Source organism: Acinonyx jubatus, chromosome A2 (assembly GCF_027475565.1).
Source record: "Acinonyx jubatus isolate Ajub_Pintada_27869175 chromosome A2, VMU_Ajub_asm_v1.0, whole genome shotgun sequence".
NCBI lineage: Eukaryota > Metazoa > Chordata > Mammalia > Carnivora > Felidae > Acinonyx > Acinonyx jubatus.
The window spans coordinates 25,363,663-25,387,010 of record NC_069383.1 but is presented as its reverse complement, the minus strand read 5'-3'; the positions used below and the strand labels follow the sequence as shown (position 1 = coordinate 25,387,010).

General features: G+C 39.0%; 1 protein-coding gene across 8 annotated transcripts in view; it reads right to left on the bottom strand.

The window, feature by feature from the left end:
• The window catches only part of GRM8 (glutamate metabotropic receptor 8), a 758,955-nt gene that overhangs the window by 392,555 nt on the left and 343,052 nt on the right, over positions 1–23,348 (bottom strand). For all 8 annotated transcript variants that reach the window (XM_053218132.1, XM_027075396.2, XM_027075397.2 and 5 more), the window contains 3 exons: positions 9,959–10,094; positions 9,348–9,502; positions 8,115–8,252 (listed from right to left, as the gene is read on the bottom strand). In XM_053218132.1, coding sequence (XP_053074107.1) covers positions 8,115–8,252; positions 9,348–9,502; positions 9,959–10,094 — 429 coding nt within the window. The remainder of the gene's footprint in view (positions 1–8,114; positions 8,253–9,347; positions 9,503–9,958; positions 10,095–23,348) is intronic.

Below are 23,348 nucleotides of genomic sequence, written 5' to 3'. Positions count from 1 at the left end.
GAGAGAGGAAGACAGGGAATCCCAAGCAGGCTCTTTGAGACATAGGTCCCAAACTCATGAATGGAGAGTTAATTTTATTCTTAAATCATGGTAAAGACCCTTTTAATATATCCATTTGAATTGAATTTTTTGTTTCATTAAAAATACATAAAAATTAATTCCAACAATTAAAATATTTGCCAACCAAATGTATGCCAAATTAGGCCTCAGCAACATGTCTACATGAATGTAGAGCAAGAGAACAATTTGACCATCGTTTCTGACCATTTAACTAATTTAACAATGTTTAATGCTAAGCATATTCTTAGTCCTGAGGATACAGGCCTGTCTACTAAAAATTTATAGATTAATCACTTAATATTTTCATTATCTTTTTATAAGATATAAACTCTTTGAGGAGAGGGAGGGAGATTTTTAGTATGATACAGTTTTAATAAATGCCACAACTAACCAAAAATAAGACTCTCCAGGAAGTCTTCTCAATGAGCCTTAGTAAACTCTGATCACACCTCATTTTATGTCTCTTTTGTCTTAATGTATCCAATTTATTATTCAGCTAGATAGTTCTTCTTGATTGGATGTGTTCCTAGGAGTTTATGGTAAATCTCTTCTATCTCATCAAGTCATAACAGCCATGTGATTCCCTCAAATCCCATGGGTTTAAAGGAATCCCAAGGTAAAGCTTCTTGGAAAATATTCCTTTTATAATACAAATAATTAGCCCCTTTCATGTAACTGTTTTGTACTCTTTTCAGGGAGCAGGGGGAAAGATAATAAATTCTCCTAATGTTGAGCCATCTGTATATCCTTTCTTTTTTTGTTTTGTTGTAATGAATTGTTTCCCTCAACTGAAGTTTCTTTTTTTTAATTTTAGGTTTATTTTTGAGAGAGAGAGAGAGAGAGAGAGAGAGAGAGAGAGAGAGAGAGAGAGGTGAGTGGGAGAGGGGCAGGGAGAGAAGGTGACAAAATCCAAAGAGGCTCCAGGCTCTGAGCTGTCAGCACAGAGCCCAATGTGGGGCTTGAACCCACAAACCATGAGATCATGACCTGAGCTGAAGTCAGATGCTTAAGTCAGATGAGCCACCTAAGTGACCCTCAATTGAAGTTTAATAATCATTGAGGGAAAGATCGTTTCTTCTAATGTTTTCTGTGTTTTTCTCCCCCTCCCTCAGCTTCACTGACCCAAGTCTTACTGTAATGTTTCAAATAATTGGTTCTCAAAAGTGCTTAACTGTCCCTTGATTGTTTATATTTTCTTTTCCATTTCTGAGTCCTTCAGGGCAGTATTCCAGAGATCACGTTCATCCAGATTTGTGTGACTCTCAACTGATCAAGCTAAGGTCAGAGTCCATTGTATGCTTTGCAGAAAGGGTTTCCTAGACTTCTAAATTCATTTTGGCTCTGTAGAATGGGTGTTTCTCTGTCTTAAGTTATTACCTGAAAAATGTGAGAGTTGATGTGCCCTTGAAGTTTACTCTAATCAGAGGGTACTTGTTACACTTTTATAGAAGTATAGAAATTCCAGTAGTATTGGTGCTTCTCAGACCAAGAGCATCAGTCTGAGCTCCTTAGTAGTCAAGGAGCTTCACAAAGAGGAAATACTTAAGCTTCAGTGATCACTGGGGAAACATTTAGGCTACTATACCAGGAAAAATAGTGGACTGGATCTGTACAACCCAGACCCTCACTAGGAAAGGCATTCTGAGCAGGAGAGAATTGAGGAAAGAAACAAGTGTCAAATGGATTTAAGTCCTACCATCACCTACAGGTAGCTATAGGGCTTTGGACAACTCACTTAGACCAGATGGGCCTCAATTTCCTTCTTTTTCTGAAAAAAAATAATTGGGCAAAATGATCTGTATGGACCTTTCCAACTCCTTTACTCTATGTGCATTTATAACTGACAGTATAATTTAGGTTTTCAGAGTATTTTTGGTTCCTGATTTGGCAAACTTTGCAATCTACACTACAGATTTTGGAGATACAGGTGCATCTGTGTACATTTCTTTAAATTTAGTAATTAAGCTTTCCACTTTCAAATTTCCTAATGAGGACACACACACACACACACACACACACACACACACACACACACTTCTAATATGGAAGCTCAGAAGTGGTATAAATAAGTCATTCTGGGATTTCTGCTATTTTACTCAGTAAGAACAAGAGCATATGGGCTAACAGCCACCTCATGGTGCTAATGTAAAGACATTGCCACCCAAAGAGTTTTCCTCTAAGCAAGGGGCATACAAGGGTGGCAGAACATATTTTGACACAGGGAAAGTTATCTTAGTTTCCCTTCACTCTGGGTCACCAAATCAAATTGTCTAAATCCATCCTTCGTCTTAACCACCCAACTCACTCACATGGTCTCCATGAGTCCTGGGTGAATGGGTAAAAGCTTCCACCTTCTATAGCCTCTCAAAGCAAATACAGGACTGTGGAGAGGTAGTTACACCTGAAAAGTTACCTAGTTAGTTATTCTGGCACTAGAAAATAAATTGAAAAAAAAAAGGAAATTGACAGGCCTTTCAGGGAGCTAATTATTGAGCCTGCTATTTGGTTCACTAACAGAACTGCTTGTTTGTGGGAAGAAACATATTTATGCATTGCTTTTTCCATTACCACTATTTCTATCATCATAAATAAGAATCAATAGGCCATTTCAAGTAGCATATGTTCACCACCATTTAGCATTGGAGTGTCAGCCATATGCAGGCTAGGCAGCAGTGCCCCAACCTCCTGGCTAAGGATTAAAACCCAACAGACAAGGAAAGCACTTCAAATGCCGGGAGACAGTGTGAATGTCTGTGCGAGCAATTTGAGGGCAAAAGCGGTCCTTTCTTTGTCTCTGTATCTGTAGCACAGTGTCTGGCACAAGACAGGTCATCCAAAATGAATAAACAAGTGAATGAAGGGGTGAGTGAGGCAAAAGAAGGTTTGAAGATGCTACATGGAGCCCACTGGATTTATTGGCCTGGTCACGGATGTTGTTTTGATAAGGGCAGAGAGAGCTATCCACAATTCACAGTGAAGAAATGAAGGCCAGAACACAGTATGAGCCAAGAGGGAGCCTGCCTTTGGGGAGCAGTTTGACTGTACATACCCCGGTCCCTGCAATATTCACTGTCAGGCCTCACTATGAAGATGAGAAATCAGAATGACAGCCATAAAAAAAAGTCAAGCAAGACCTCCTAAGAAAAACTCCCCACTGCCCATGAAATTCTTGCTGGACCAAAAAAAGGCAGATTGGGGACTAAGCAGAGAGAAGATAGGAAAAAGAAAGAAGTGAGGTGTTGGAGGGGAAAGTGGAAGAGGAGCTTAGGCAGAGGCCAGAGTGGGGTAATGGGGATGTGAAACCCAGTGCAAGGACAGGCAGAGATGATGAAGACCCACATTTTTGCAGGGAGGCTGTGGGCATCTGGGTTGTGAGGAGTGAAGAGGCATTAAAGCTGAGAGTAGAAGAAGAGAGGGAGGAGGAAAAGGAGAGAGAGGTCAGATAAACGTCTATAAAACAACACCCATCACCACTGAGAACAAGTACAAAAGAATCCTTTTTTTTTCTTCTTGAGAAAGACAAAGGGAATTTTAAGTAGGATTAAGTAGTAGTAGCTTTCCGAACTCAGCAGCTCTCAGAAGCAATAATAACCACATAAATAGCTAAGTGGATGGTAGGAATCGCTTCACTTTGGAATCTGGCCAGCATATCAAAGTTAACAGTAATATCACATCTTTCTGAAAGCTTTCCTGAGATTCTAGGGGGGAAAATCATCTCAGAAAACTGTTTAAACCAAGTTAATTTTAGGAAGAGGATGCTCCTCACTGCTTGAAGACATTCTATCTCCTGAAAATTGATAAGACAGAAGCCCTACCCTGCTGGGAAGCACTCTTTTATCCATGTAAATACATTGCCAGTATCACCCCCAATGGAAGCGAATAATTACATTCACGGATTATCATCGCCTAATGTAAAATTTTACTCAGAATATAACCCACAAATGATACCCTAATGCAGCAAAAAGTCCCTCATAGATATCCTCTTTCACACAGTTCTCTAACTTTTTGACTCACTGTGGATGGTTAAACACGAACTCTGTAAAGGCCAAATTTTGAAACACAGATATCTGTATACATTCATTTCTGAATTTGGTGGGATTGGACAAATTGGAAATATAAATAATTTTCGAACCCTGGACACCTCTACTCCGTGAATACCCATAGATTTTCCTTCTTAATTTGACCACTGACGTGTTAGATCATCTTTCCTCCCCCAAAACAGAGATGAAAACTGCGTTTTGATGGTAATTTGGGGCACAAACATCTTCTCTCAACATCTGGAAATATTCACGTGTTACCACTTCAAGAAAATTAACTTAGCACATTGCATAATTTATTTCTTTCCCACCCAGAGACAAGTTATTTCAGTATCACTCACAATGGAATTTGCAGGAAAATCTGTTTACTGATCCTGTTTCCTAAGGGTGCACTTGCCCTAGCACTTGGAGTAAACACCATTTTAAAGGAACTGGACATAGGTCTTACTGACAGACTTTTACAATTTTAGCCAAATAAATAAAAGGAATATGAAGCAGACATGCCATCAAGTGTGGACTATACCACAACCTCAGTCAGTATTATGCCTGAAATAAGTATCAGATATACACCATCTACAGATGCTAAAAGGATGTCAACATACATCAACTTTGTTTTTTATTTATTTTTATTTTTTTAATGTTTATTTATTTTTAAGAGAGAGAGAGAACAGGGGAGGGGCAGAGAGAGGGAGACACAGAATCCGAACCAGGCTCCCGGCTCTGAGCACAGAGACGGACGTGGGGCTGGAACCCACAGACTGAGATCATGACCTGAGCCAAAGTTGGACGCTTAACTGGCTGAGCCACCCAGGTACCCCTCAAACCCCTAATAAGAGTTTAGAGAAACTTGTTATTCTGAAAACAAGTCTATTAAAAAGTTATGATTACTTTATAACTAATTTCCTAGTTATTAGTTATAAATACATAAAACGAAGTTCATCCACTTCATTACTTCATTGAATGGTAGACTTTCATTAGTATGATTTAAATGATAGGATGTGACTGCACACAGACAGTAACATTCAGAAGTCAGAATTAAGCACAGTGTAAAATATACCTGAATGAAAACACAGAAGGTACTCCATAAACTCCCCTTTCAAATCCTTCTATAAACTGGACCTTCTTTATTTCCCATTATTCCTTAACATGCACCCTTCTTTCCAGTAAGCTGGACCTCTTCACTGTCCTTCGTACACATCTCCATGGCCTGTGCTACTCTGTGTCTTTGCCCTGCTGCTGGCCCATCTTCTCCCTCATCTTGATGTTCTCTCTTAAATCTTTCTTATCAAACTCTCACCTCTTCCGTGAAGTTTTGAATTTTCCAACCTGAACTTACAGTCATACATCTTCTGAAGTTCCACAATATCTATGTCCAAATTTAGCTTTTAATGATGGGATTTTTCCTCCTCTGCTCATATACGATTTTACATGTACCTTTTTCTCCCCCTAACTAAATCACATTATTTAAAGGTAACACCTCCCTCTTGATGCCTCTCCTAAAGTTTCTGTCAAGATCCTATCCCACAGCTAATTTTTACTCCTTCTGATTGCTATTTTTATCTGACAAGATGCTCAAATGTGCCCTACCCTAAATGAAACATCTGTAACCCCACTTCTTTCTTTCTGAAGGGTTTTACCATACCTTTCTTTCCTTGCCAAACTTTTTTAAAAAAATCCTTCTTTCCTCCCCTTCCTCTATTCCAGCTCTATCTTAGAACCTCACGATCTGAGTCTGTCACACTCCTGATTCCTCAGCCATACCTCTCAGCAGCACTGAAACTGCACGCACCCCATCTTTTCTCCTGCACGCTGGGAGGGCATGTCCTTCCCCAAACCCATCATGTTCTGCTGCCCTTCCTGATTCTTCTCCTAGAATCTTCAGTTATCATCCCTCAGCTCTGCTCCAAAAAGTTCTGGCAACTGCATCCCTGCCCTTGCCTTTAACTTCCAAGTCTCCATCTGCCACACACGAACCTGTATTATTAGTGCTGAATTCTCTGTGGGGTCTCAGACCTTATGCTGCCACCTGCTGGGCAGTTCCATGGGGCTATCTCAAAAACAAATTCAAATTTGTCCCCTCCCAACCTGCCATTCATTGTCTTCTCTGCAAACTAATTACATTACCTTTTTCCTGGTCCTAGCTGGTAGAGATTTTACATTCAGAATCTCCATTGCTTACCCCCACCCCACTGTTAGTCACTCACCATATACTTGCTGTAAATACTACTTTCCAGGACTTTTTTCCTCTGTGTTCTGCCCTGATTTGCACATCCTTGTTTAGGCTGTGACTGCCTATCACCAGGACTACTGGAAGGGCCCTGACTAATCTTTCACCTTCCTCTCTCCTGATCTGCAATCCTCCTCATACTTATGCCAGAAAAATCTGTTTGAAACAGGTATCTGAGCAACGCCCTAGACAAAAAGCCTCGAATAATTCTATTCTATAGGTAGAATAAAACCCAAAATCCCCAGCTCTGGGGTTTCTGGAAAGAACTTGAAGAACTTGCATGACACAACCCCAGCCACTCTCCCTCTTACTTACTATCCTCCCTCACTCACTCCAGCCCCCACTCCAGTGGGGGATTTTTATCCCCCGCTATGGCTTGAACAAGAGCCTTGCCCTAGATCCTGGAATGGCTTGCCATCATATCTTCACATGGCTGACAACATCTTGCCCTTCAGGTCTCATCTCAATGTCACCTCCTTAGAGAAGCATTCTCTGACTGCACAGCCTAATGGCCACCCTCCCTGCCGACACCACCTGGTCAGCCCTTCGCATTTACCCCCCTTGTATTTCCCATAAGCACATCTCAGCATCTGGAAGTATCTCTTCATTTATATGTTTACTTCTTTACTGTCTGTCTCCTCACACTGGAATGTAAGCCCCATGAGCACAGACCTCATCTCTGTTTGCAGATCCTGGATGGGGGCCTGGCACACAGGAAACCTAAAGTCAGACTCTCCACAGCATGCCGCCTACTTTTCACATCCCCAGCCTCATTCTATGTCTGCTCTAGCACTTATCATATTATGTCTTCTACTGAGCAGCTATTGCCAAATGAAATAATCAGAGGGAAAGGAGGATATATCAAAACATGAGAACAAGGAGTAGGTGAGGGAGGGGTATATAGTTATAAAATGCTCACTCAAGTTTTGTAGTATTCAGTGCAGAAGATTTATGCATCTTTGTTAAAATTATCCCTAATCTTTTATGGTTTTTGATCCTGCTATTAACAGTATTATTTAAATTTCATTTTCCACATATTAGTTTCTATAAGAAAAACTATAGACAACTAGATAGATATAGATATAGATATAGATATAGATATATAGATATAGAAAAAGGTTTTTTATATTGACCTTGTATCTGTGGTTTGGTTAAATTGACTAAGTTCTAAGTAATTTTTAAAATTCCATAGGTGGTTCTATGTACACAATCATGTTATCTAAAAATTTTAAAAAACGTTTCGTTCTTACATTCAAAATATGCGCATTTAATATCACTATTATTTTTAAGCACAAGATACAGAAGGTAAAGCATAAAAAAAATCATAGCTGCAAGAGCTATGCAGGATATGGGGGACAATCGTATTACAGGGGACATGCATTGAAATAGTGCAAGAAAACCGCTGTCTTAGAGCAATGCATTATGATCCTTCATCTTAACTACATGTTAAGTTCCTGGAGACCACTATTGTTTCTTGATTTTTTTGTCTATATCCCACCAAGCCTATTAAAGTGCTTTGCCCATAGTAGAAACTCAATAAATGTTTCTAAATAGAATTCAAACACACCAGTGTTGGACACGTTGCATGTGATCAAGAAATACTTGTTGACTGTAAGAACCAATGAATACACATAAGTTTGTTGAATGATCAGTGTATGCTCAATCCTGCTGAGAAACTGATAAGAAACTTGAAGAAATAGGAGATACTCTGATCATTGTCCATATAGAAAAACTTCATTTTTCAGTTAATGATAAAACAAATGCACGAAGGGAAACATTTCACTGGTTACCTGTGCATTTCTTTATATGAGTGTTCCTTTTTCCATGTGATCCTAACTTGCATCCAAAATTCTCCTCCCAAAATTCTGCGAACCACACATTTCTTCGATTATTGGCAAGAGTTCGGCTTCTAAAGTAGCGATCAAACCCTATTTTAGAGAGAAAAGGTATGATTTTAATATTCTTTCAAAATCAAAACCAAATGCTGTCAGAGCTTTTGAATGGCTATTATGTCAGACATTTGAATGAATATGTTGTGATTATTGCATGAAAAAAAAAACCCAAAACGTATTAACAAATGGGGAAGAACCAATAGCCCAGAAATTAGTCTTCCCATATGGTAAAAGCCAAGGGTAATCAACAGATAATATCATCACCCTCACTCTTCACCATTGAGTCACCTGGCTGTATAGATGAACATAACAGGAGGGCCTGTTAATGTCATCATCACAACCCCCCCCCTCTCCTCTACATCACAGTGACCAGCGACATTCTGCTATATATTCAGAACCAACTCAGACTTTTCTCATTCTTCTCTCTCTCTCCTAAGAGGAGTCAATGTTCCAGGTTGCTATGCTTCTTCCTGACTCAAAATGTATCTGTCCTAGATGTTCCATTTTTCAGCTAATCCAATAAACTAACCAGCTCTGATGTAGTCTTATGCAGTCATGGGTAATGGGCTAATGTGTTAGCCTGCTCGGGTGACACCTCATAAAAGAGAGATCACCTGGAACTAATGTTTTACTCCAAAAGATAATGGGGAAGGTAGGAATTTCAGTCACTGCTAAGACGATTGGAAATGATATCTTGGAGACAAACTTCCTCTTAGGGAAGCTCCATATCTTTGCTGTTGCATTTACTTATCTATAGGGTCAGCCCAGTCTCACATCTCCATTTTATAGAAAGCAAATACTCTCCCCATGACAATGCTGTAACCATCATCTATGCCATGGAAATGCGTAAGCTTAGAGGGCAACATCATGGAAAGGGCTAACATCATAGAAATATCTAAGGCCAACTATAACTCCCTTTTTTAAAGAAAAAAATCTAATGGGTATTCTTTTCTAATGAAAAATATATATTGAGTTAAATAGTTACTGTCTTGGCATTTCTACCATCAGAATTACAAATTCTATCCAGAATCATCAACCATTGGTACATTTCATCATATGCTGATATTCTGGTTTTGTCTTGGAGTTTTGATTCAATTGGAATGAAACAAATTTTCTATGGCTTGTCCTTACCATCAATTGATGCCCTTTTGGGCAGAATCGTCACTGCTCCTTCTGCAATCTCCTCCTGCTGATAAACAGGTGCTATTTTGGATCCCCAACTATCTGAGCCAATCCAGAGAAAATGACCACTTTGGTTTAATTTTTTTGCTGCTTCCAATATCCTCCTACAGGAATAAAAAGAAATAAAACATACCATATTTCTCAAGAAACACTATACTTATGAATGTTATAAGACCAGATATATTGAATTATATACACTCAGTAGGTCAGTGTTAAACAATTAGTCAATCACTAACTGCCTGAGTCTTATCATTTCTAAAGGAAACATATTGACACCTGCTAGTTAGCCTTATCCTTAACCTCACTCACATTATTCTGTCTATCATCCTTACTTGTCTCATTTCTTTCAGCCCCCAAGTTTTACTTTATAGACATTTCAGACTTAGGAACTAGAAGGCTGTTGTGTCTCTGTGCAGCAGAAGGCAATCCGTAATTGCATGAGAACGCTGCAATTCCTGTGAAATCTCACAAGATTTACACTGAACATGAAATATGTTAAAAAAAAAAAAGGATGTGGATTGCACATCTGATCCAACATCAAGAAGAAAATTAATCCGCACCTGATGTCATCTTCATTGGCAAACATAATCACTGCCCGAGCATTAGGTGTTTCTAGCAGGCGTTTGATAATTTTTTCAAATTCTCCAGGTCTTGGTTCACGTGGGATTTTCTGTGATTGAGCAATGCAAACACCACCTATTTTAAAAAGAGAGAGTGACTCAGAAATGGCACTTATTTAATTAACCAATTTAATGAGGTTAGCTATTTTATAAAAACGAATGATTCAATGCAGTATGTTTTTCAAAACTTTCATTCTCACCTATTAAAAGCAATCATGTTTGTTGCATTACAATATATATATCAAATAAATGACATCAATTATTTAATCATACATCAGGGTTATTGCTTTATTTTCCAAGCTTAAAGATTATTTTTGTGGCTGTCTATAATAAAGCTAAAGTGTACAAAATGTGTAATGACAGTCAAGGAGTGCAAAGAAGAATGGCTGTTTTGATTCATTTGATGTTAAGTTGAAAAGCAAGTGCCTGGATTAATAAAAAGTGTGAGTATGTCTTATAGGTGAGACCACCTATTAAGTAAAAGGATCCTTTTGCTATTTTATCTATTTGTAGACCTGCTTTAAAGTTAATTTCATTTTACAGCTCATAGTATTACAGCGAAAGTTTTATGTATCAGCAAAATGATATGTTATGAAACAAGCAGTCTTCAAAACTATTTGAGACACAGGCAAGTTCCAAAGATGCAGACCCTCAGTTGACATTATGTCTCCACCAAGAAAATCAAAATGGCAGCAATCCCATCCCTCTATCACAGAAGGAAGGAAGGAAGGAAGGAAGGAAGGAAGGAAGGAAGGAAGGAAGGAAGGAAGGAAGGAAGGAAGGAAGGAAGGAACAGGGGAAGGGGACAGGAAGGGAGGGGAGGGAGGGGAGGGGAGAGGAGGGGAGGAAAGGGGAGGGCAGGGAAGGTGAGGAGAGGTGAGGCGAGGAGGAAGGAAGGAAGGAAGGAAGGAAGGAAGGAAGGAAGGAAGGAAGGAAGGAAGGGAGGAAAGAAGAAAAAAAGAATTCTTCCTGTGGTCTCTCCGTCTAAGGCAATGAGAAACCAAAGAGAAAAGTTTAGAAATGACCTCTGCCACCTGTCAGGGTTCCTCAATTACAGTAGAGTAGAAAGTGAACATATTCTAATATTAGAAGAAAAATGAGTATTAGCAATATGGTTCAGTTGCATTATGGCTTACATAGGCTTTTTTTGAGTCAGATGAGAAAGCACCATTTATAACATTGCTTCAGTAGGTAATGACATTTTTACTTCCAAACAATTGCCAATACATTCAGTCACCCAAACATTATTATGTTCCACTATATGGTTATGTATTGGGCTGGACACTGGGGATACACAATCTAATCCAGGAGTTATACCATCTAGTCTGGGAGATAGTCATTCCAATAAATTATCATAGAATATGAGGTAAATTTTACAATTAAGAGGATATACTTACATAATGGGAACACAGAGGAAGAGGTAACTAAAGTGCTTAAGAGATTTTAAAGAGCAAATATACATCCATCTAGGAACAAAAGTGGGACATTTCTGGTATAGGCAAAAGTATAAAAGAACCTTGTTTGATCATGGCCTATGGTCAAGACTGGCTGGGGCTGAGGTTGGAAAGAATGGCCAGGCCCAGCTTGAGAATGACTTTGTTAGACATGCCAAATAATTTGGACTTTATCTTGAAAACAATGGGAACCCACTGAATATTCAGAAGCAGGAGAATTACATGATGAGTTGTATGCCTTGGGAAGAAACCTCAGGTAGCCAAACAAAGAAGAAATGTCTGGTAGCCAGACAACGGCCATTGTGGACAGACTTACCATGTGTAGCAATAATGTATGCTAACAGTGTTAGAGTACTGAAGGTTATATTTCTTATAAGTTAGAGCATGGTCTAAGTTATCCCTATGACAGCAATGCTCTTACTAAACTCTTCAGGAGTAGGAATTGCCCATAATCCACAGACAGAGCCTGTAGATAGCTAGCCTACTAATATGCCATTAATAGTTGTGGTGATTGATTCATTGTTTCATTAAATATTCATTGCACGCCCCTACTGCACAGGGGCTGTGGATGCAATGGTGAATATAATAGACACAGTTTATGCCTTCAGAGTGTAGAAACATTGTGGGTAAAACAGGCTTGAATGCAAACAACAACAACAACAAAAGTAAGTATATAATTATAAATTATGGTGAGTTCTATGAGAAAGACCAAGGGCATTTAATTTACATGGAGGAGTGTTCAGGAAAAGTCTCCCTAAAGTGTTGTTGAAGTCAGAAAGAAGACACAATGGGTGAGAACAGCATGTGAAAGGGCAGGAAAGAGCCATCCGAGCTAATGAATGACAGAGAGAGAGAGAAATGTGAGACAAAGATGAGAGGTAGACAGGGGCCACGTCATGCATAGTTTGTGCAGGTCCTGTGGAAGATTATGAATACTTAAAGTGATTAACTACCTCACTTAATGTTTCTCTTTCTTCACCTTTTTTTTTAATATATGAAATTTATTGTCAAATTGGTTTCCATACAACACCCAGTGCTCATCCCAAAAGGTGCCCTCCTCAATACCCATCACCCACCCACCCCTCCCTCCCACCCCCCATCAACCCTCAGTTTGTTTTCAGTTTTTAACAGTCTCTTATGCTTTGGCTCTCTCCCACTCTAACATCTTTTTTTTTTTCCTTCCCCTCCCCCATGGGTTTCTGTGAAGTTTCTCAGGATCCACATAAGAGTAAAACCATATGGTATCTGTCTTTCTCTGTATGGCTTATTTCACTTAGCATCACACTCTCCAGTTCCAACCACATTGCTACAAAAGGCCATATTTCATTTTTTCTCATTGCCACGTAGTATTCCATTGTGTATATAAACCACAATTTCTTTATCCATTCATCAGTTGATGGACATTTAGGTTCTTTCCTTAATTTGGCTATTGTTGAGAGTGCTGCTATAAACATTGGGGTACAAGTGCCCCTATGCATCAGTACTCCTGTATCCCTTGGATAAATTCCTAGCAGTGCTATTGCTGGGTCATAGGGTAGGTCTATTTTTAATTTTCTGAGGAACCTCCACACTGCTTTCCAGAGCAGCTGCACCAATTTGCATTCCCACCAACAGTGCAAGAGGGTTCCCGTTTCTCCACATCCTCTCCAGCATCTATAGTCTCCTGATTTGTTCATTTTGGCCACTCTGACTGGTGTGAGGTGATATCTGAGTGTGGTTTTGATTTGTATTTCCCTGATAAGGAGCGACGTTGAACATCTTTTCATGTGCCTCTTGGCCATCCGGATGTCTTCTTTAGAGAAGTGTCTATTCATGTTTTCTGCCCATTTCTTCACTGGGTTATTTGTTTTTTGGGTGTGGAGTTTGGTGAGCTCTTTATAGATTTTGGATACTAGCCCTTTGTCCGATATGTCATTTGCAAATATCTTTTCCCATTCCGTTGGTTGCCTTTTAGTTTTGTTGGTTGTTTCCTTTGCTGTGCAGAAGCTTTTTATCTTCATAAGGTCCCAGTAATTCACTTTTGCTTTTAATTCCCTTGCCTTTGGGGGTGTGTCGAGTAAGAGATTGCTACGGCTGAGGTCAGAGAGGTCTTTTCCTGCTCTCTCCTCTAAGGTTTTGATGGTTTCCTGTCTCACATTCAGGTCCTTTATCCATTTTGAGTTTATTTTTGTGAATGGTGTGAGAAAGTGGTCTAGTTTCAACCTTCTGCATGTTGCTGTCCAGTTCTCCCAGCACCATTTGTTAAAGAGACTGTCTTTTCTCCATTGGATGTTCTTTCCTGCTTTGTCAAAGATGAGTTGGCCATACGTTTGTGGGTCTAGTTCTGGGGTTCCTATTCTATTCCATTGGTCTATGTGTCTATTTTTGTGCCAATACCATGCTGTCTTGATGATGACAGCTTTGTACTAGAGGCTAAAGTCTGGGATTGTGATGCCTCCTGCTTTGGTCTTCTTCTTCAAAATTACTTTGGCTATTCGGGGCCTTTTGTGGTTCCATATGAATTTTAGGACTGCTTGTTCTAGTTTCGAGAAGAATGCTGGTGCAATTTTGATTGGGATTGCATTGAATGTGTAGATAGCTTTGGGTAGTATTGACATTTTGACAATATTTATTCTTCCAATCCATGAGCATGGAATGTCTTTCCATTTCTTTAAATCTTCTTCAATTACCTTCATAAGTTTTCTATAGTTTTCAGCATACAGATCTTTTACATCTTTGGTTAGATTTATTCCTAGGTATTTTATGCTTCTTGGTGCAATTGTGAATGGGATCAGTTTCTTTATTTGTCTTTCTGTTGCTTCATTATTAGTGTATAAGGATGCAACTGATTTCTGTACATTGATTTTGTATCCTGCAACTTTGCTGAATTCATGTATCAGTTCTAGCAGACTTTTGGTGGAGTCTATCGGATTTTCCATGTATAATATCATGTCATCTGCAAAAAGCGAAAGTTTGACTTCATCTTTGCCAATTTTGATGCCTTTGATTTCCTTTTGTTGTCTGATTGCTGATGCTAGAACTTCCAGCACTATGTTAAACAACAGCGGTGAGAGTGGGCATCCCTGTCGTGTTCCTGATCTCAGGGAAAAAGCTCTCAGTTTTTCCCCGTTGAGGATGATGTTAGCTGTGGGCTTTTCATAAATGGCTTTTATGATCTTTAAGTATGTTCCTTCTATCCCGACTTTCTCAAGGGTTTTTATTTTTTTTTATTTTTTTTTCAACGTTTATTTATTTTTTGGGACAGAGAGAGACAGAGCATGAACGGGCGAGGGGCAGAGAGAGAGGGAGACACAGAATTGGAAACAGGCTCCAGGCTCTGAGCCATCAGCCCAGAGCCCGACGCGGGGCTCGAACTCACGGACCATGAGATCGTGACCTGGCTGAAGTTGGACGCTTAACCGACTGCGCCACCCAGGCTCCCCTCAAGGGTTTTTATTAAGAAAGGGTGCTGGATTTTGTCAAAGGCCTTTTCTGCATCGATTGACAGGATCATATGGTTTTTCTCTTTTTTTTTTGTTAATGTGATGTATCACGTTGATTGATTTGCAAATGTTGGACCAGCCCTGCATCCCAGGAATGAATCCCACTTGGTCATGGTGAATAATTCTTTTTATATGCCTTTGAATTTGATTTGCCAGTTTCTTATTGAGAATTTTTGCATCCATATTCATCAGGGATATTGGCCTGTAGTTCTCTTTTTTTACTGGGTCTCTGTCTGGTTTAGGAATCAAAGTAATACTGGCTTCATAGAATGAGTCTGGAAGTTTTCCTTCCCCTTCTATTTCTTGGAATAGCTTGAGAAGGATAGGTATTATCTCTGCTTTAAACGTCTGGTAGAACTCCCCTGGGAAGGCATCTGGTCCTGGACTTTGTTGGGAGATTTTTGATAACCGATTCAATTTCTTCGCTGGTTATGGGTCTGTTCACGCTTTCTATTTCCTCCTGATTGAGTTTTGGAAGAGTGTGGGTGTTTAGGAATTTGTCCATTTCTTCCAGGTTGTCCAATTTGTTGGCATATAATTTTTCATAGTATTCCCTGATAATTGTTTGTATCTCTGAGGGATTGGTTGTAATTCTTTCTTCACCTTTTAAGAAGCCCATAGAAATAGGTCTCATCTGTGAACACTGCCTTTCATGGAGGAAAAATGGATGAGGGTCACTTATGCAGAGGACAAACCGGAGTGGAAAGAACAGGAGGTTTGAGCCCCATTAAGAAATTACTGGAAGAGGCCACAGAGAATGATGCCTGAGACAATGCTACTGGTGCCAAGGAGGAGTAGACAGAGATGTTAGAATCTGAGTTAGAATCAATGAAGCTTCAAACTATTTTTTCCAGCTTTATTGAGGGAGGATTTACAAATAAAAATTGTATATATTTAGACTGTACTGATTTTATCTAAGCAGTGAGGTTGTGGGAAACCACTAAGCATGACACTAAGGTTTTGGCCTTTGTGACCAGTTTGTGTGATGCCACCATTAAACAAGCAGGCAATACAGGAGGGTGAGAAGGTACATAGAGGAGAAAAGAATGATTCTGATTCAGGACAGGTTGTCTTTGAAGTACCCATGGAACATCAAATTGAAGATGTTGGTCTGGAACTAAAGAGAGATGGAAAATGTAATTACAGTTTTGTCAGGTGCTGATGCAGTAGGTAGTTGAAGTGTCAGGAATGAACAGGTCACTCAGAAGGAATATTTAAATCAACAACAGGTGAAAAGGTGAATGATGGAGCTCTGAAAAACCACTAGCATTGGAGAGGGAACTAGCAAATGTGAATGGAAAGGAGTGACCACATATTCGGAGGAGAAAACTTTTAGGACAAAGTCTAGTGGTAAGTTGAAGACTGCATAATGTTTTTAAAAATAAAAAAACAAATAAACAAAAAACTGTGATGAATGGAAGGATTAGGTAGCTGTAGGAATGTGAAAACAAAACTGTAACACTCTAGGAAACAATAGCTGTTTTAAAACATGACTGCCCTTTTAATTAAATTGCTGTGATTACTTAAGCATCCCATTAAAGAGATGTCGTACCCTAAGTATCATTTGAGATTACTACTGACTCCATAGCCGGAAGAAATGAAGACTGAAAAAAAATTTTATTATGACTATTTCAGATGAGACAAACAGGCAATCCAGACATAGTTTAGTCTGAATTCATTGATTTATTCATTCACTAAGGATCTATTAAACTTTTTGTTCGTAAAAAGCTGAGTTAGGTTGGATTCTTACATAGTCTAAATTCATTTCATATTTTTTATGTCTCTGCCTCGTATTTGTCAGCCTGGTCAATTTGTTTTCCTGGAAAGAGGGACCACACAATTAATTTATTTCAGCTGAACAAATACTTATAAGGAAACTGCTCCACATGGCATTTTGCTGTTTGATGCCTTATGGATATTTTATTAAATTGTGGACTGTATTACTTTCCAAGTGATTGCATTTAGAAGATTGGGATTCTTTTCTTAGCTCTGAAACTCATTCACACTTTCTATCTTCACATCAGTCAAAAAGCCCGACAGTTAATCCATTCATAAGCACTCAAGGTCTACTATGTTTCATGAGCTACAGACATTCAAAGATTGTCTGTCTTCAGCATCTTGTAATATAATTGAACGACAAGATGTACACATAAGAAAAGCCAGATAAGAATATAAAATTATCTAATGATGAAAAACAATTGCATAGGTTATATCAAAAGGCAGTAGTAATTATCGTCACCCCTCAAAACAGGCCCATGATTTCATAAGAAGTCATTATATACTGTTGAGAGTTTGGTCAAATACCAGTGAAATTTAGTCAAACATTCAGGCTTAGTGAAAGATATGTTTTCCTACAATCAATACCTGTACCTATAATACCTACAATACCTTTCCTACTTTATCTAATGTTTTAATATTTAAAGAGACTCTCAGACTTGACTTAGACTCCTGGCATGAGCAGGAGGAAGAGGAGTTGCCCTCCATCAAAGAACATGTCTATTACATCTACTTTTCCATATCTTACCCTGAGAGAATTCTGACTGCATGCAATTCAAGGGACACCAACTTTCCTGTTCTGCAGGTGTGCCCAGTTCTGCATGAAATAATTTCTAAAGCTTAGCACTTTCCTGAAGTGTAGGAAAATAATGCTGCATGGAGGAATTTATAATTGGTTGTTTTCTGGAATTTGCTGTTTGATTTCCTTGCCTGTGTAATTTTTTCTTTTGATTATTAATAATAATTGGAAGATCATTTGTAGAACTGAACGCTTTACATACACTTTGTAACATACACAACCGTTCTTTCTCAGTCTCATTCACTGATACCTCACTAGTCCTAATGGCAGCACTCTAAGGTTGGTATTATCACCATATTTTTGACGAGGACAATGAGAAACAGGGGTGTAAACAGCCAGTAAGAGGCTGGAGCGCAGGTTCAGATCCTGGTCTGTCTGCCTCCAAGTCTAGACTTTTCCCATCATTTTGCTTATCCAGAATTAACTATACATGTTGCTTAATGGTTTAGTAGATACAAATGATTGATGAATAAAATAAAGCAAATTTAAAGACTCATTAAGAAACCCAGAAACCCAGCAGGTTGCCCCTTATAAGTCAATTTATAGCTACATAAATGCAGTACTTCTATTGAGTATTAAGAACTTAAGATACTGGGGTGCCTGAGTGGCTCAGTTGGTTAAGCATCCGACGTGGGCTCAGGTCATGATCTCGTGGTTTGTGAGCTCGAGCCCCACATCGGGCTCTGTGCTGACAGCTCAGAGCCTGGAGCCTGCTTCAGATTCTGTGTCTCCCTCTCTCTCTGCCCCTCCCCTGGTCACGCTCTGTCTCTCTCTGTCTTTCAATAAGAAACGTTAAAAAAATTAAAAAAAAATAGGACTTAAGATACTTAGAATCTATACAGATTTCTTAGAACTGACTTAATCTTCTTCAGTATATAACCAGTCCACCCTCAAAACCTTCCAATTATCCCTGCAAATGCCTGTCTTCAGAAAGACTTTGCTGATGTCCTTTGTATTCCATTTCTCCTCTGCATTGCAGTAATTGTATTCTTTTATTTTGTTATTTTTTCTCATCTTAGACTATAAACTCCATGCGTACTGAACCTTGTCTTTCACATTTACCACCATATCCTTATCACCTATCACTATGTTTGGTACATAGAGACTTCAACAAATATTTGTTCAATGAATAGATGGAAGATTTGTAATAGGCACTGATGGTATAGAGAAAGACAATGAGATAGTTCTGCCTGCAAACATCTCTCAGCCAAGTCAGGAAACACAAGGATGCATGTAAATATATGTTTAAAAATAAGTGACATAAAAGAAGTTAAAAATGTGGACCATGATAATTCAGAGCAAGTTGCCACTGAAATGGGTCCGTTTCCCAAAACCATTTTTATGAGGGTTCCAAGAATTAGAATACCATGTTAACTTTAGTGTATTCACCTGTAGGGTGGCACAATAATTTGCTCTCCTTGATTCAAGGGCAAGTTTGTAAATAATTCCATTTCATAAGTTTTATCTCTTTATTTCATGGGTGAGTAGCTTGATGTCTCAGGTCTGAGAGATGAAAGGTACATTCATGAGTTGATTCACCAGTGCAGGAAGATATTGGAGTGAGAAAGAAGACAGACTTAGCATCAGAAGGCCTAAGAGTGGATTCTGTGTGACCTGAGACAAAGCTCTCATCTCTCAGTTCCCTCATTTCTGTAATAAGGTTCATAAAAACCATCTCCCAGAGATATCAAGAGAACCAAATTTAAAAAGGCAATCTAACAAGGGTCTATACAGATGTGGTACATTATTAGTGTTGTTAATAATCCTCATCATCATGACCAGATAAGCACCATCACTGAACCTGACAGTGGAGACAGTTGATATTCAGGCTTAAAATATGGGATTGTCAACCAATCACATTCTTGAATCCTTTCCACTCTTTGTATAATATTATCAGATATCCTAAGTTCTGAGAAATGATACTTGTCCATTTGTCTATGCCAATAGATAAGATGGCTACATTTCACCTTTCACCTATTATTGGTCAACACAATGTGACTGGGGCAATTTCAACATGAGAGAATGGGAAAAGTTACTCACATTTTCCTTTTCAAACCCCCAGTTCCCACCCTATTGATCCAAGTCTCTTTTCAAAGAGAGTCTATAAGTATTTTGAAGACCTGGGTTGAAAATTAGAGTTTAACTCTTTAAAAGAATAACACAGTAGTAAAAACTATGTAACTATTAGTGGTAGCAACTATTAAGAAGCAAAGGTTGCTATGGAAACAACCACATTTTCACTTAACATTTGCCTATAGATTGTTGACAGGCTGGAATCTAAAGTGTCTGAGACAGTGTTTTCACAGGTTGGGTTCCCCAGGAAGCAGACCCTTAGAAGGAGCTTGAAATGCATATTTGCTCTTGGCCTCCACTCTATGGAGGGCCCAACAAGGAAGCAGCACTGAGCAGAGAAGTCCAGCTGGCGATGGCCCAGTGACAAGCTCCCAACATCACAGGGAGTTCCGAGGCTAGAATGGCTCCCAGGGTTGTTTTAAATTAGAGCAGGAAGGCCAAGGCATTATACTTTCACATGAATCAGTCGTTGAATGTGGGCCCCGTCCTGAAGTGGTGGAGGTAGGGGTAGGGTTAGAAAATTGGGCAGGGCAGCTCTCTACAGCCAGGCAATCTTCAAGGGCCAGTATAGCCCTCCCAATGGCAAGGTCAGCAGGCCTTTGCTAAGTGGGGATTTGAAGGGGCATTCACCATTTATACAAATTAAAATTTACAGAGAAATGAAGATATTGCATCTCTAAAATGATAGTATATGTCAAATAATTAATAAATGTTATTGTTTAATTTCAAAACTCTTCAAAGAGACTGTATTGCACAAAGAAATGTACTGCACAAAGGCAATCTATATAAATAGCACAAAACTGGAATTATAGGCCAACTTAGACAACAGAACTAGGATCATAAAACTCCCTGGTATTTCAATAGAGAAGTTTTGTGAAAGCAATCTGAAAGGATAAAGTATCACATTTTCAGTTGTTGCTTATTTTTAAGAACAAAATCTCTATTAATAATGTGGAAGGAGAAAAATAAAACAAGAAACAATGTCACAGCACTAAGTTCCAACTGTGATGAAAATCGAGGAGGATTAAATTATTAGGAATGAAATTACTTACAAAGCTGTGTACAGAATATAAAATGTGATTTCTTTTAAACAACATGATTATTACCAGTGTTGGTTGGTTCACAATTTCTGTCAAGTTAAGTTCTAAGCAAATTAGGTCAAGTCTCTGGTTGTCTAACCTGTTAGATCTGCATGACAGACTTCAGTTTGGCGCATAAACAAATCAACAAAATTACCATTTTATTAACTGTCAGAGAGAATGACTAGACTCTTGGTAAAAATTGACTGGTCAAAATTTTTGATTGAGCATAAAAAATTGCCTGTAATTGACCATTTTGGGTCAAATAAAAATGTGACATAGTAAACTATTACATAATTATTTCTTATGAATGTGCCTCCAGATAATGGCAATGAACAAAACCAAATAACCAATTTTTGTTTTTTCCTTAAAGACAATAAAAACACATAAACTCTCCAAAGTGTCCAGATCCCAGTTTCAATTCCTGAGAGGGGAGGAGTCTCCATTCTCTGGAATCCATTCTCTGGAAACCAACTGGTTATCTGACAGTTCAACCCAATTCTGATGCTATCTACCCAGAGACAGCATCAGATCCCACAGGTGTAGATCCAGTCCTCTAAGACTGCTCTCCCACCTCACTTTAGGCACCAGTCATAATCTGGATTGTTACTTCTACTTCAGACCAACTGGCTATAAATCAGAGGTCCCTAAGACCCCTCCTTGGGTTCAGTTAATTTGCTTGAGCAATTTACAGAACTCAGAGAATCATTGCACTTACTAGATCACCAGTTTTATAAGACTATAGCCAGATGAAGGAGATGCATAGGGCAAGATATGGAAAAAGAGCACGAAGCTTCCATGCCCTCTCTGACTGTGCCACTCACCTCCAATCTGCAGGTGTTCACCAACCCAGAAGCTCTCCAAATCCTGTCCTTTTGGGTTTTTCTGGAGGCTTCATTACATAGGCCTGATTGGTTAAGTCATTGGCCATTGGTGATTGAGTTCTATCTCCAGCCCCTCTCTCTTTCCTGGAGGCGGGGGAATATGACTAAAAGTTCCAACCCACTAATCACACTGTTAGTTCTCCCAGAAACCAGCCCCAGTCCTCAGGTGACCTAAGGGCTTTCCCAGAGTTACCTCATTAACATAATGAAAGACACCTCTATTACTTTCATCACTTAGAAGATTCCATGATTCATAGGAGTTCTGTCCCCAAAATAGGAGAAAAACCAAATACATATTTATTATAAATCATACTATCACAAGTCTCCACCCTAATTACCCTTGGTATCATTTCTTTCCATCTTTCTGGAGATATAAGTAAAATAGCAACTTGGTCTAATGTAATTGGTCCTTTAGTGATAGTTGACTAAAATTTGTTCTGAGGTTCAAATAAGTGTAATCACACTTTTTGTAACAATATTTTCACCTCCATATGTGGTGCACAACTGGGACTTCGCAGAAAAGTGCACAGTATGATCCGAGTGTGTACGTTTGTCAGCTTAAAGTGCACTTTGGGAAAGAGAAGATTTATCTCACACATCACAGTAAAGAAAAAGTGTTATTTTTAACAACATGGATTAAAACAGCAAAACTGTACTTAAATCTGTGCTCATTCTATCTTTTTCTCCTTCTCTTTCTCTCTGTAAAACATTTTATCCCTTTTCCTATATCAAATGCCATGTAGACTCTTAAAGGGACTCTGAGAAGCAATGAAATAAGGGAATGAAACTTCTGGTACAAAAAAGGCATGAGCCAAATACTACTTCCTATGTGTCCCATCGAGGTTAGCAACAGGGACAAGCCACTCTGAAAAAGACTGGCACAGATAGCCATCTCCTGCCCACCTCCTGCCTGTCTATGGTATCTCAGAGACACTGATGCTCAGGAGGACTGGGCTGAGAGAGTCTCACACGGTCAGTGACCATACATACTTGGCTTTCTAACTCAGCCACGACTCATCACAGATCCCAATATTTGCTCAAAGGAACACAGTGGTACAGTGGTTATGAATCTCTTCTCTGGGGCTAGATTTCCTGGCTCTAAATCCTGGCACATCTCTTACTGACTAGTGATTCTGGGTAAGTTATGTAACATTTCTGTGCCTCTGTCCCTCACCTGAACATCGTGGGGATGCTACTATCTTCCAAATGCATTACTATGAGTAAATAAGGAATTGAATAAGTACTCAACAGATTGATTTTTGTCACAGAAAACACATCAGTTTTATATTTTTTAAATCAAAATTGACAAACCCCAAACAGAAATGGTAACTCATTTTCATCAAGCAATATTTACCTATAACATTATTCCAAAACACCTCAAACTTCACTCCCCAAATGTACACAGAATAATAACTCTTACCTGATATTCTAGTTGATGGGCTGTGAACTGTAGAAAGTCTTACAGTCAGAAAGGAAACTCATGCCCATCACAAGCTAGACCTAAACTTCTTATGTGTTCTTTTCCTACTCCTAAAAGCTGTAAATATCTAAGGCAATATAGGTACAGTATGTGGGAAACATTCAGAGAAAGAAAGAAAGAAAGAAAGAAAGAAAGAAAGAAAGAAAGAAAGAAAGCAAGCAAGCAGGCAGGGAGGAAGGAAGGAAGGAAGGAAGGAAGGAAGGAAGGAAGGAAGGAACCAGGAAGTGGAGGCAGTTAGAAGAGAAATGACATGGGGGGTGAGGGGGAAGGGAAGAAGAGAGAGAACAGGAGAAGAACCCAGGG